The sequence below is a fragment of the Galleria mellonella genome, unplaced genomic scaffold, assembly GCF_026898425.1.
Source record: "Galleria mellonella isolate WM207_F2 unplaced genomic scaffold, CSIRO_AGI_GalMel_v1 utg103, whole genome shotgun sequence".
NCBI classification, from domain to species: domain Eukaryota; kingdom Metazoa; phylum Arthropoda; class Insecta; order Lepidoptera; family Pyralidae; genus Galleria; species Galleria mellonella.
The window spans coordinates 3,153,265-3,167,878 of NW_026441966.1; the positions used below are offsets into that span (position 1 = coordinate 3,153,265).

A 14,614-nucleotide genomic window follows, 5' to 3' on the forward strand; every position below is an offset into this window, starting at 1 on the left:
CACCCTCGTGTTACACCCCGCTACTCATTTTAATACCTAACGCCTAAACAAACTGTTGGTGCCTAAGTTGTCAATAAGGGATGTTTGGAAAGAAATTACGGAGGGGATTTTTTTAGAGCAAAATCGACAAGCTCGTCTTTTGGAATGGGGTGATAAGTAAATTCTTGCAAACAAAACATCAAAGCAGGTTGGTATAGATTTGTTTGCTATTGTCAGTTGTATAAAAAAGAATGTTTGCTTATAAAATAATTTAGTAAAACTCGGTTGGCTGATCAACCTCAAACGAAATAAATAAATAAAGAATAAGTAAATAATAAACAATGGATTTTCTGAAATATTATATGTTAAAAAAAAGTTTATTGTAGTGCCTTTATTTTAGTGTGTGGCAACATTATACTATTTTCTGCATTTTTTGTATTTATATTTATCTATATATAATAAATATGAAAATGTTTGTTTGTTACCTTGTAACGTCTGAATAGCTCGACCAATTACTATGACATTTGGTATACGCGTACTGTATATGGTTATAGGCTACTTTTTACTCCGATTACTGAGCATTTCCTGGTCACGTGAATGAAATCGCGGGTTAAAGTTAGTATTTTCGTAAAAAGTGGTAAGCCACGAGTTATAGTCGCTAACTGTAAGCCTCTGTCTCGTCCAAAAAGTACCTTACTTTGTATCACATAATAAAATATTTTTTATTTTCATTTAATCTAAGGTATGATAAGTTTGGGTTATTTATACTGCTCATGTCTATAGGCGACAATTACCACCTTCCATCAGGTGGACTGTTAGCTTATTTGCCATTCTAAGTTGCATAAAAAAACTTAAGTCTTTCCACCATTTGCGCTTATTTGCATTACAAACATCTTTAAAAACTCTCAAGTTTATAATTTCATTTCTCATTCTAAATATCAGAGCCGAAACAAAAAAAAAATTGTTAAAAATAACAAAACGTAAGCCTCACTCGACTGACTGAGGACGACGTTGATTGATCACTCCGCTTAAATAGACACGTTGTATATTAAGAAAATATAATAGAAGCTCGAGAAAGTGACTTTATTCGGACGTAATTTATATTTTTGAAGATTATTATGTTCAATCTATATCATTATGATGAATCTCCCATCGAGAAATTTCATTTATTTTTTGAAATAATCGTTGATTAACTCGTACATGGAGATTTTGTACAAAAGTCGTTTGCGTGGCTACCATTGTCTCGCTGGTATTTCTGCTGTGAAGCAGCTATATTAGTACAAATATATTTTGGTTGAAATTTACAGAATATAGTGAGTGATTACCATCGTTCATCAACGTAACTCGCAACATCAGAGGACTTGTAGATGTGTTGTTGACGCCTTTTATCGTTATTATTATTTCGTCTCTATTCCTAGTCCTTTCCGCATTCACTCCCATTCTGGTCATATCGTCTTTCACACAATCCATCCATGTCTTTTTAGGTCTTCCTCTGCTCTTATAGCCCTTATAGCCTTTTAAGAAGAAATATGCTCATTTATTGAAGGTTTCAATGTCGTATCTCTTCGAGAATACTTCTGCTGGGAATTGATTCCATACTTTGGTCGATATCTCTATACCCTGTAGTTTTACTGTCCTATCCCATCCCTCAAATCCAAAACAGTCATGCAAACACACGATTCTGATCGAGTTTACACGAGTGAAGCCACGGGATATTGTAAGACATTTTGACGTCAATTACATTCAAACTAACATCTTTTAATAAAGATCTTAGTCGGAATAGTGTGTCACTAGGCCACGGCGTTTTTTAGGATTTCGTATCTCAATAGGAAAAATTAAACTCTTATACGATCACTTTTTTGGCCATCATTTTCTCCATCTGTCAAGACTTTTTTTCTTAGGTAATAATACCTCTACGCGTATTAAGTAGAGGTATTCATTTAGCTTAAGCTAAAATTAATTTCAAATACTCATATTAGCAATCCTTTAAAACTGTGAAATAATCAAACTTCTAAGTCAACGAAATCAAAAGATACATCCTTTTATGACGTATATTTTGTCTTTTGCATTATAATTTAAACCTACAGGTATTTTTCATTGATTTAGAATCATGAAATTTGACAAGAAGCAATGTTGTAGAGAATGAGGGAAATTAAGAAAAAAATCTTTATTATAATTTGTACGGAATTCTCGATGCGCGAGTCCGACTCGCACTTAACCAGGTTTTTTTTAATTAACGAAAAATGCAGTTTTCGATCTGTTAATATCAATTTGTTAATATTTACATTAATACAACTTCGATCTCTAATAATCCTAACAAAACCAGTATCTCCAGTTCCTCATTCCACCAGATATAGCTGCATTGACTTTGTCATTTGCCGTGGCGGCTCGTTGATTGATCACCGCCCCAGAAATGAGCTTTAAATTACTCGCTTCCGTCACAAATACAGATGTTTCAGCTCGAATTTGCTGTTTGTCTGAATTTCAACTGTGTTGTGACTATGCGAACTTTGTCATAAAAATATAGTATTGAGTAACCGTATAGTAATTTAGTATTTATATAATAATTTAGTACTTATATAATCATTTAGTATTTATATAAAAGGCTCCACCTACCGTTTGTCTTTTTCGCAATGTCCTCTATCCAAAGATTGTTTGGGAGAGATTGCTTAGCGATAAGGCCGCCTTTTGTATCCCTTATCGTATTTACTGTATTTATTATTATTTTTTACTTAGTGTTATAAAGTGTGAAGTAATTAGTACAGAGGGAGAGTTTATACAAAAGTCATTTGCTTGGGCACCTCTGTCCCATTCGTGTTTCTACCGTAAAGCAGTTATGTTTGCATAGCTGTGTTTTGGTTTGAAGGGTGGGATTTGGCAGTGAATTTACTAGGTACAGAGGAATACCACCTGAGTCTTTAGGAATCGCAACGCATTGGTGGTACCATGGGCGAAACAGTATACTCTGTTATGTCCATGGTACTGCTCATGTTTTGTAGGCGACGGTTGCCACTTTCCATCCGGCTTGTTTGTATTCTAAGTTGCATAAAAAAAAAACTGCTTTTTTATCCTCCTTATATGGGGTTGAATCTCTTTTATGGTACGTAATATTATTCGTGGTTTCATATACAAATAAACTATTATTATCATTATAATATTTACGTGCGTACAGGAAATGTACTCAATACTATCTTTGTACTGAAATCCTATTTTATAACCTCTTTCAGCAGTCTACTGAAGCTCGTAAAGTTTATTTAGCTGATGAGATAGTGTCGTTAAATTTATCAGGATGTAAAAAAAGTATTGACATGAATTTAGTAAGAGTGATATTATTATACATGGTGTGTTATTTTTTTATTTATGGTTTGTTAAATTTGTTTATAAATATTTAGTGTTTGATTTGTGTGCAGAATGTTCTATGAGTAACATTTTAGATCACTGCTAGAGTACTTTGTAATAATAATTCAAAAAGGATTCACCAGAAGGAGACTTTGTACAAAAGTCGATTGCTTGGGTACCTCTGTTCCATTTGTATTTCAACCGTGAAGCAGTTGTGTTTGCATGGCTGTGCATGTGTGTTTCGGTTTGAAGAGTGGGATATGGCGTGAATTTACAAGGTACAGGGGAATAACACCTGAGTCTTCAGGAATTGCAACGCATGGGGCATTACATATCATGGGTGAAACAGTATACTCTGTTATGTCCATGGTACTGCTCATGTCTATAGGCGACGGTTACCATTTTCCATCAGGTGAACCGTCAGCTTGTTTGCCATTCTAAGTTGTATAATAAAAAAAGATATTAAAAATTGTTTAATTATATTTGAAAATTGACAGACAGAGACAGAAAAAACATTGTTTCGAACCTTTATATAAAGTAATCATAAGTATTATCCAATCTCTATATATTTGGTCTATATGTCCTCTAAACATTGATAGCAGAAAAAGGTCATTACTGATTTCAATATCACCCATATCAGTCGTATTTAAAATTAACCTTTTTACATACGATGACATTTGTAATTTTTTTATAAAAAAGAAAAGTTTATAAACAATTGAAAAAGAACAAAATACATAATAGACTTCAAGTCAACAGACGGCAATTTTATTTATAATTAATATAATATAAATAATAATATATAATAACAAGAACCAGCACATTTTATAAACAAGTCGGATATGTATATTGATTTCGATCGAGTTCTTAATTTTGATGTTATATATTGGATAATCGATATTTTATATATTCGTTTCTGAGCCAATATATAGATATTATAACTACTATTTATTCATAACTTTCAAAATTACAAGTTCAGTTTCAATTAATTATGTCATACCCATTGCAAGTTTGTTATATTTTATTCTAATTTCGATAATATAACCCACCATAATATAGGTCACCCCTTTCTTTCCTGTGAATGTCGTAATAGGCGACTAAGTGAGGGCGAGGGATGGTAGCAGCAGCGTACCTCTTAAAACATCTCTAAAGCCTAACTGCGGTTACCAATCTGCCTGCCAAACGTGGCAACTACTGGCAAAACCCCCCAAAGGGATTATGTACAGAAGGTAAAAGCTGCTATTTGTTATATACCCTTAGTATAAAGCTTTTAAAACTATTATTTTTAAAATTTATGTTCATCTTTTAACTATGTCTAATACATATGTATAACGAGAATTTTATGAATTCACTATGTTTATTATTTCCAACAATTGTTTCGACTACATCCAGAAGTCTTCTTTATAGGACGTACGGCGCTTAAAAGTAGCAATGACTGTGATTAATAGTATAAACTATTAACGTAAACGCGCCTATCTTCTATTTGGTTTGCTTTGTCAATCAATTCTAGCAGTTCCATCTTCGTCCATTTGAATGTTTAACCAAAATAATACAACCCATCTTTAGAATACCGCCCACCGTCAGTCAAAAATATGTTTCGTTTGTCTGTCTCTCAAACGGTGATCTGTCACCGTATACGAAAGGAAACGTACTGAAATAAACGCGACAAGTTCTATATGTAAAAACTTAATTAAGGCCAACAGATCTCCTTACGGATCGTTTAAAAAGATTTCTTTTAGATATTTCTCATGTATTTTCGTGGTGGTAACCCTAATATGAGAATTGTTTTATTACTGATATAATTAAAATGCAACAATAATCCAAATTTCGAAAAAGTTTTAATTTTTTTTATGCAACTTAGAATGGCAAACAAGTTGGCACACCTGATGGAAAGTGGTAACCGTCGCCTATAGACATGAGCAGTAGGTACCATGGATATAACAGAGTATACTGTTTCGCCCATGATACTCCCCATGCGTTGCCATTCCTGAGGATTTAGGTGTTATTCTTCTGTACCCTGTAAATTCACGCCATATCCCACCCTTCAAACCGAAATACAGCCATGCAAACACAACTGCTTCACGGTAAAAACACGAATGGGACAGAGGTGTCCAAGCAAACGACTTTTGAACAAAGTCTCCCTCTAATTTCCAACATAACAAGATCGTGTTCTATAAAAAAAAACTGACTTCATTTGTCACAAAACTAGTCATTTTGATTTATAAACAACTTTTTTTAAACCTAATTTTATAAAATTTCTACGATACCAATCTGTAAGTATATCCTTTTAGATAACAAAGATAAATTTTCCAAATCGATTTATAAGTGACGGAGATATAACAAACATAAAATAAATACAAGCGAATTTAGAGCTTCCTTTTCGGAGTCGGTTGAAAATGAATAATGACCAATTATTTCATTATTTTTATGTTCCAGTCGCGTAATTACTTACGAATTAAGACTTTAAAAACAATTTGAATTAACGGAATCGTGTATCGACAAATATGCTTCGCATAAACTGGATTTCGCTCTGAAAAATAATAAATTAATATAAGATTATATATAATACTTGAGTAAATTCTATTGATTACAAAAAGACTTATCAAAATCGGTTCAAATTTGCCGAAAATATCGCGTTGCGTATACAGAAAAAATACAGGCAAATTAAAAATCTCTTCTAAAAAATGAACTTTAATATTGTCGGAATAATTAAATAACAAATAATTTCAAAATATAAGAACGAATATAAAAGCAAATTCAGAGAAATGGATAATTTAAGAAGCTTCCACTTTCTGAAGTAACTTGAAAAATCTAATGACAAATATCTATAATGAGCGCTACATAAAGTGGTTACTCATAGCCGGTAAACGTATTTTCGTAACTAATTTGTGTCTGAAATAGCAGCCCCGGGTAGTAAGTTGTGAGAAATTATTTTTGGTGAAGTTACTGCCCGTAGTGTGTTACACTACGCCATAGATCATATGCATCTAGATGGAGTGTCGTATGTGTTTCTACCGTGAAGCAGTTGTGTTTGCATGGCTGTGTTTCGGTTTGAAGGGTGGGATATGGCGTGAATTTACAGGGTACAGAAGAATAACAACTAAGTCCTCAGGAATGGCAACGCATGGGGAGTATCATGGGCTAAAGAGTATACTCTGTTATGTCCATGGTACTGCTCATGTCTGTAGACGACGGTTACCACTTTCCATCAGGTGTGCCGTCAGCTTGTTTGCGTTCGAAAAAACGCGATTTGATCAAGTGATTTTTTCAATATCTTTTTATCAGAAGTACTAAATTCATTACGATTGAACACTTCTGACAATTTTTTTTTCAATATTTTTAATATTATTCTTATACCTGTTACCCATACCATATTAGCCGTTAACAGTCCACTGTTGAATAGAGGCCTCTCACATAAGCGAGGCTTTGCCAGTAGTTCCCATGCTTGGTAGGCGATTTAGCAATCGCAGTCAGGCCCTGGTGATATACTAAGAGAGACGCTGCTGTCCCACCCTCGAACATTAACTTCCCTTAGTTGCTTCTTACGACACCCATGGGAAAAAAGAGGTGGTCCGTACTATGCCGGGAACACACGGCAAAATTTGTTAAGATATAGTACCCATAACCTCCCCCATAGTTTAGGGGGGAAAGGGATTGTTAGTAATAGAGACTGAGAATCCCATTGCTAGCAATATACCCGACCAGGTCAACCTCCTCGCGGTTCTCCCTGGAAACTATTATGGTTAATTCCTGATGAATTCATCATGATGGGCTAACTAGCCTGTTTTCATTCTCATCTATCACCCTTCACTGGTCCTCTGTCAGCGTATCCCGTTAGCGTAGGCGGGGTTACCATACCATTTTCACCCATCAAAAAAAAACCTCCCCCATAGATAGTCGGTTAAAAACAGATCTATAATTGAACTAAGAAATGGAAAATGAAAAAAACTTATGACCATAAACAAAATAGATTTAGGAGATCGTTATAAGATACGAGTACTGTTCTTTACCTGAGACATTCGATACTGTTACTCCTGAGAGGTGACCTTTCTAAAGCCACCTTCAGTATACACAAAGGCCTCTGACGTAACTTTCCACACAATAGCATTGCATGCCCTTCAAAGCACGAAACAAGTTAGTTAGAAAATGTTTAAGCTGGGGATCGATTTTAGGATCTCCATATTGTAATAATAATAATAATTCTTTATTTGGAACAAAAACATTGGTTACAATATTATTGAAAAACGATGATATCCGCAGAAGTATAAAACTGTGTCGCGAATATCAACGCCCTCCTCCTCATTACAGGATTCCAAAACAGACATTTAAAACGTATGGTAGCTAGTTACATCAACGAAGACATTTTGTCATATCCAGCAACCAACTACAATACTAATAAACTACAATAATTTAAAATATTAATAATTTAAATACAGTAGCCACCATACCTGTTAACTTAAAAAAAGTGCGTGTGCGTAAATGTGTGTGTGTGTGTGTGTGTGTGTGTGTGTGTGTGTGTATGTGTGAATGTGTATGAGTTTGTGTATCTATGCAGGTGTGAAAAAAGTTATAAATTTATTCGTAATCATTATTAGTTACGTTATTAGTAATCAAGCGATGTCCAACTGAGCTCTTACCTCACATATGATATCCAAGGTTTATTGATTAAAATTTATTAATGGATGATAATGGAATGGTAATCTCGCCTGCGCTAACGGTATACGCTGGCGGAGCACTAGCGAGAATAATATTCGCAAGTAAGAATGAAAAGGCCCATCGTAATACACTTGGAATTCTGCATGATGGATTCTAGGGGGACCACGAGGAGGTCGACCTGATAGGGTGGGTATATTGTTAGTAATAAACCCCATCTCTCCTATTGATTACATTACCAGCAATAATCTACCTAAAGTACCAAACAATGGAAGTATTTTTTAAGTCTAAATTTTAACGTATTCACCGGTCTATCGGGGCCAAATGAGCTGGAGCCAGCAGATACGGCCAAGACTAATTTTCAATTAAAACTTCATCAAACTTAAGCTACCGGCAAAGTTGCAAGTTTTGGTGCAAGTTACTACCTCTCGTCCATTGTACTTTAAGGAAGATAAAATATTTAAGGATTAAAAAGAAAGAAGAAAAAGACAGATCAATATACATGTAATAATAATAGTAATGGCGTAAATTTACTGGGTACAGAGGAATAACACCTGAGTCCTCAGGAATGGCAACGCATGGGAGGTATCATGGGCGAAACAGTATACTCTGTTATGTTAAGTACTATTCATATCAATAGGCGACGGTTACCACTTTCCATCAGGTGGGCCGTCAGCTTGTTTGCCAATCTAAGTAGTATAAAAAAAAAAAAAAAAAAATGTAGATGGAGTGCCGTTTCAAAAAACGCCCCATTATCAATTTTATGAAAACTTGGCTGACGCATTAGTTTTTATATCGTACGAAATACGTACAAAATATATACGAAGTGATATAATATTGTTAATAATAATATTTATAATCTCCCATATTAATATAACACAAAGCAAATAATTAGAACAAGTAAGTATGAAACTACAGTGTTGAATAAATGAATAAATAATTAGAATAAATATAAACAAATAAAAGTTTACAGATTACAAGATTGTAATTGTAATTATTTATGTCGGCGTTACTCACTTTTTAATTATTCATCAATTACAACATTCACAAAATTATATAACGCGCGAAAAGCGCGCCAATTTTTAAAGAAGCAAATTCAATATGGCCGCTATATATAGTTACATTTCTAATCCGCTCAGAGAAAATACAAACTTTCCTTTTACTAAAAATACTTTTTTATTAATTTTTTAATTTTATAAATTCATACTTCATATTTGATTAAAAGTCTGTAACTTGCACCACAATATAGATAACCATCTTTGCCAGCAAACTAAATCGCAGGTAACTGCGGCTTCTGGCTTCTGTTTATCTACGTAATAAATAATGAGTATGTACTAACTAACCAAGTATGGCCGCCATGGAATTACCAGATCGATCACATGAAGTGACTGATAATAAATTAATTGATATTTTACAGACTATTATAGGAAATTAACTAGACTGTCCTTCTTATTTTTTATAACAACAAAAATCGCACAAAACGTTCGCGAACGATTGCTAATTGTCAGAAGATGGCATTATGCCATGCACGACTTCTTCCTAATCGCTGAATTAGTTTAATACACATCTATGCGTTAAACAGCATCATTGTTATTTAGTGGCAGCAAAAATGGTAGTTTTAATTCCTAAATCGTTCGTAAGAGGCAGTGCAATCGTTCGCTCGTTAAATGCTTATGGGTAATACAAAATAATGTAAATAATGTCGATTGTTGCAAATGTTCGCTTTTATAAAGATTCACCTCCCTCATTTAGATAGATACTTTTTCTTTCCTCCAAAAGATTACAATAGTAAACTTATTATAAATATAAACAATTACAAGAAATAATCACAATGAGAAAACAATGGAAGACCTTATCGCTAAAAGCGATCTCTTCACCTCTCTCATTTAGTATAGTGCCTGTAGTCCTAAGCTTCCTGCATCCAGTACTACTTTTGTAACGAATCAGGTATCTATAATATTAATTCATGTTTTTTTTTTCAATTCATATGCTGTCACCCGATAGAATCCTTTTATTTTACGCCTACCCTCAACTGGTAATCCAATATTTAATACTTATCTGCATCCTTTCTAAAACCATTTATATTTTAAGATTTCATGCAACACGTGCAACTGACAGATCGGACTAGCCAGATTGTAATGCGTCACTTTCATTTCATCTGTGCTAGAAAGGGATAATCGATTGGCTATCATCAACAGGAGGGTTCATGTCGACGCATGTGACGTCACAAGTGGACCGTGCCTACGAAATTGGATTTTTATCCGATCCCGCGATAAAGCACGTTGCCATCATCTGGGAAAGCTGTGTGGATTTTTTCTTATATAGATAAATATAAGTTAAACTGAACTCTGAATTGATTTATTTTTTTCTTAAATAATAAATATTTTTCTATGTATACTATAAGGTAAAAAAGTTTTATTTTAATTGACTGTCGTAATAAAGTTGACGACCCATCGAAAAAGAAGAGAAACAAATGGGCATCGCAAAAATTGTGTTGCTCATTACTTCTCTCATTCCAGAACATTATGTAATTGCTTTATTATAAATTTAAGCTTTGTGATATGCGGAGCGAGAAGCGGAACGACTAACCCTAACGTATCACGACAAATACGACGGAATGTCATCTACACCACGTCAATTATTCTTTATATGATTTTCGTGTACTTTGTTTTTATACGCCAGAGTCGTGGTGGAGCAGTTAATATCTCTGTACAGAGACTACTAACTAACTTACCCTTCGTTGATTCCATGCTTTTTTGACGTCTATTATATTTTCTCTCACAATTTGTCCGCAGCGCGAGGGTGCGGCGCGCAGCGATGCGGAGCGTGAGCGGCGCGCGCGCGGTGACTGGGAGGCGCGTGCGCGCGCAGCTGAGGCCGACGCGGCGCGGCTTGCCGGGAAGCTGCACGCGGCACAACGAGAAATCGCCAGGTAAGATTCATTCGTAGATTATAAATTCATTATTATGTTTTAGATATTGGACCTCTAATTAGACCTGAATGCTTGAGCTGGATAGTCATATCACAGCACCATTTAGACTGAAGTTAAGCGGAATTTGTACTATCGGTACTAGACAACCTTTCTTTTCTAGATTACCAAATCACTGCTGATGATCATAATCCATGGTATATTGTTTTGCATTGCTTGATGCCAAATTTTACCATCTTGTGCCAAATTCATGACATCTTTAATCGACACCTGTTAAAAATTATAAATGATGATATCTTTGTTGTTGCTACATAAGTTTTTGAAGTCGATAACGAAAACTTCAAAAAGAACAATTTATTTTAAAATTAAATTTAATAAAATATAACAATTTACAATTAAAATAATGACTAAGTACTCCTGATCGAGGTATTCAATACAGAATAATTAAGTAAAATATTAATAAGAAATAAGTGTTACCGTGGTTCGATGTTCGCGGAATCGATGCAGGTGGCATTCGCTTGCACCGTTTTCCTGAATCACCTGTTGGGCGGTCCGCTAATATGTCACAATGACATTGCAATTAGTTGACGGTTTCCAAATATTGTCTAATTTATAGCAGACTTAATGAATGATAAACAACTCGTGAATACAGTTTTTGTTTTGCGTGTGGATTAAACTCGCAGTCACAGAATGATAAGATGGCGTATTAAATCGCTATTCGCTACTCAATGTAGACTAACAACTTACCTTCACAACAAAGTTTTTCCTTTCAATATTTCAACACCATAGTTCCATCTTCGACCACATCGTCATTTCCTATCAGTTGAGATGATAGTTTTCAAGTACAAGGTTATGTAGTTTATTAATGTACCCCGATGTTACCCGGATGGAGTCAAAGTAAATCTAGTATCAAACATTTTGGCCGAATTGTATTATTATTTCAATGTATTGAGAGATCTTTAACTAGTGCGTGTTGCTATTTATGACTTATGGAATCGAAACATTGCCTACACGATTGCCCGTATGCAAAAGCTTCAAAAAGCTCAGCAGGCTATGGAAATGCTATGCTCGGAATCTCTTTGCGTGATAGAATCCGAAATGAGGATATCCGCAAAAGAACATAAACCAACATAGCCTGAAGGATCAGCAAGCTGTAGTGGCAGTGGGCTGGTCACATAGCTTGAACCCATAACCGATGGGGAAGAAAGATTCTTGAGGAGTGATCCTGTATGGGCAAACGTAGTACAGGACGACTCCCTCACCCACTAGATGGAGTGACGACCTCAAATGCATTGCAGGGAGTCAGTGTATGCAGGTGGCTCAGGACTGTTCTTTATGGCAGTCTATGGGGGAGGCTTATATCCAGCAGTGGACGGATAATGGCTGAAAATAATGATTGAGAGATCACAAGTACGTTTATAAAGGGCAGTATTTAAATTGATAGCAGCTGTTTTGGTTGTTAATCAAATTTCTCTTCCACGATCCTGTTATTGTACGTATTCATTTTGTTACGTATTTTGTTTTTCATTTTGTCATAATGAAAATTATTAATTATTATTGACTCAACGTATATTTAGCTTTATTGCTACGAGTACGGGCTGGCTGCCAAGTATCTTGTAGAATGTACAAATAATTAATTTTGATTACATGTTAAAAACCGCCGAACAATGGAACAGGTGTTTAGTATTATAGACTTCTGCAGTTCGATGGGTATCGTAATGAAAATTATTATTATTATTATATTTTATGTTGAGAAAGGAATCCACACATATGTTAATATATGTTAATATGGCAACTTTATTAGTCTATGTTGGATATACATAGAGCAATGCTCTCTAGTCTGGTCTGGTAATTGATACGGTGTCTGTAATACGTTTTGTAACTTTAAATAATAATAAAATTATATATAAGAGTTTAAACTATAAACATTAATTACTCTGCAAATTTTTTTTTATACCACTGAGGTGGCAAACAAGCATATGGCCCACCTGATGGTAAGTGGTTACCATAGCCTATGAACACCTGCAATACCAGAGGTTTTACGCGCGCGTTGCCGACCCTGAAGAAACCTCTTTACCCCCCTTTTGAAGAACCCCATGCTATAGTCTCTTGGGAAAACCTCGGCAGGGAGCTCGTTCCACAACCTGAGTGTTCGTGGGAGGAAACATCTCTGAAACCGCGCAGTACGCGACCATTGAGGCTGTAGGACATGAGGATGAACTCCCTGACGATGGCGAGCAGTACGATGGTAGAAAGTGGCTCCTAAATTACTTCAAAATATTTTTTTATTTCACCATCGGATTACCTATTTTGTTTATTTATATAGGTACTAGTTTATACCTGTGACTGTATTGATTGAACAAAATAAAAATTTAATAACTTTATGTTGAAACTATAAAGCGTCAAGAGGTAACAAAGAGACATACGCATTTTTATATTTATAAAGCTACATTAGTAAATATGTTATTTAAAAAAAAACAGCTCTTTAACTACACTTTAACTCGTGCACTTAGGTTTACTAGAATATTACTCTTTTAGTAAATTAAGTTAAAAGTATAACAAGGTAAAAAGATAAGAAAACCAGTTATTTTGATTTCAAAACCTACTAAACCGATTTTGATAAAATATTTATAGGGCCAAACTGTAAGTATATCCTTTAATAAAAAAATAGAGTAATAAACAAAAATAAATAGAACCAAATCAAGAATCTCCTTCTCTTTAAAGCCATTTGCAAATAGTGATACGAGGACAGAATAACAAAAGCAAATTTCTTAATTTGACAAGCTTTGACTATTATATAAATCTAACTAATAATTAGATAAACGTTTTCCACTAACTCATTAATAACTTGGGATGTAAATCACATAACGTCAACCCGTACAGATTCGAAATTTAATATTTGAAACGGAACAGAGATCCGCGGGTAGATAACAGAACGGTTACTCAGTTCGGTAATTAACGAACTTCGCGTTCCATTTTCGAATTTACGGCAGCGGTGTAATCGCTACGATGTCATTGGCCAGCGATAAGCGATCGTCCGATTGGCCGATGGGCCGTAACTTCGAATTTCGAACTCCACGGGATTTACGGTTCGAGGACCGTTATGGATTTGACCCAATTTGCCCGGGCCTCGATTGAAAATTGGATTTTTTCGCCTATTCGCACCGTCTATTTATTGGATGTAAGGTGCTTTATTGATATTAATCTCTCTTAAGTTGGGAAGGTTCTGAAGGATGATATGGGATGATGAGGATACTACGTACTTCTATTCCGTACGTGTTCTATAATCGAATGATTTTTAAGGTAAATGCTTAGTTTACTGTTTATCTACTTACCTAACTGTTCTCAGAAAGATATAATTAGATTGGCTTCCGACTAAAAATCTGGTATTAATAAATTTGTCTTTCCTAGATACAAAACTGCATCACACGTTTCTATACATTACGTAGTCCGTTATAACCCATAATCTAATGCGGTACTCTCCAAAATATTACTTTATTATTTCCGTCGAAATAGCTTACTCAGCACAATAATGGGGTACATTTAGCCGGCGAACCGTGAACATCCGAACGGATCCAGTGTCAATCACACACCGTTGTGAGAGCGGACGCATCTGGCTCGGCCTGGCATACAGCAGTTTTAGGGTTCCGTTTGAAATAAAAAGAAAAACACTATATTATGAGAAACATCGTAATTCTTTCGTTGGACATTGATGCT

General features: G+C 34.9%; 1 protein-coding gene across 8 annotated transcripts in view; it reads left to right on the plus strand.

The window, feature by feature from the left end:
* Nucleotides 1-14,614, plus strand: part of LOC113517440 (uncharacterized) — a 512,876-nt gene that overhangs the window by 298,447 nt on the left and 199,815 nt on the right. For all 8 annotated transcript variants that reach the window (XM_052903325.1, XM_052903481.1, XM_052903447.1 and 5 more), the window contains one exon: nucleotides 10,764-10,900. In XM_052903325.1, coding sequence (XP_052759285.1) covers nucleotides 10,764-10,900 — 137 coding nt within the window. The remainder of the gene's footprint in view (nucleotides 1-10,763; nucleotides 10,901-14,614) is intronic.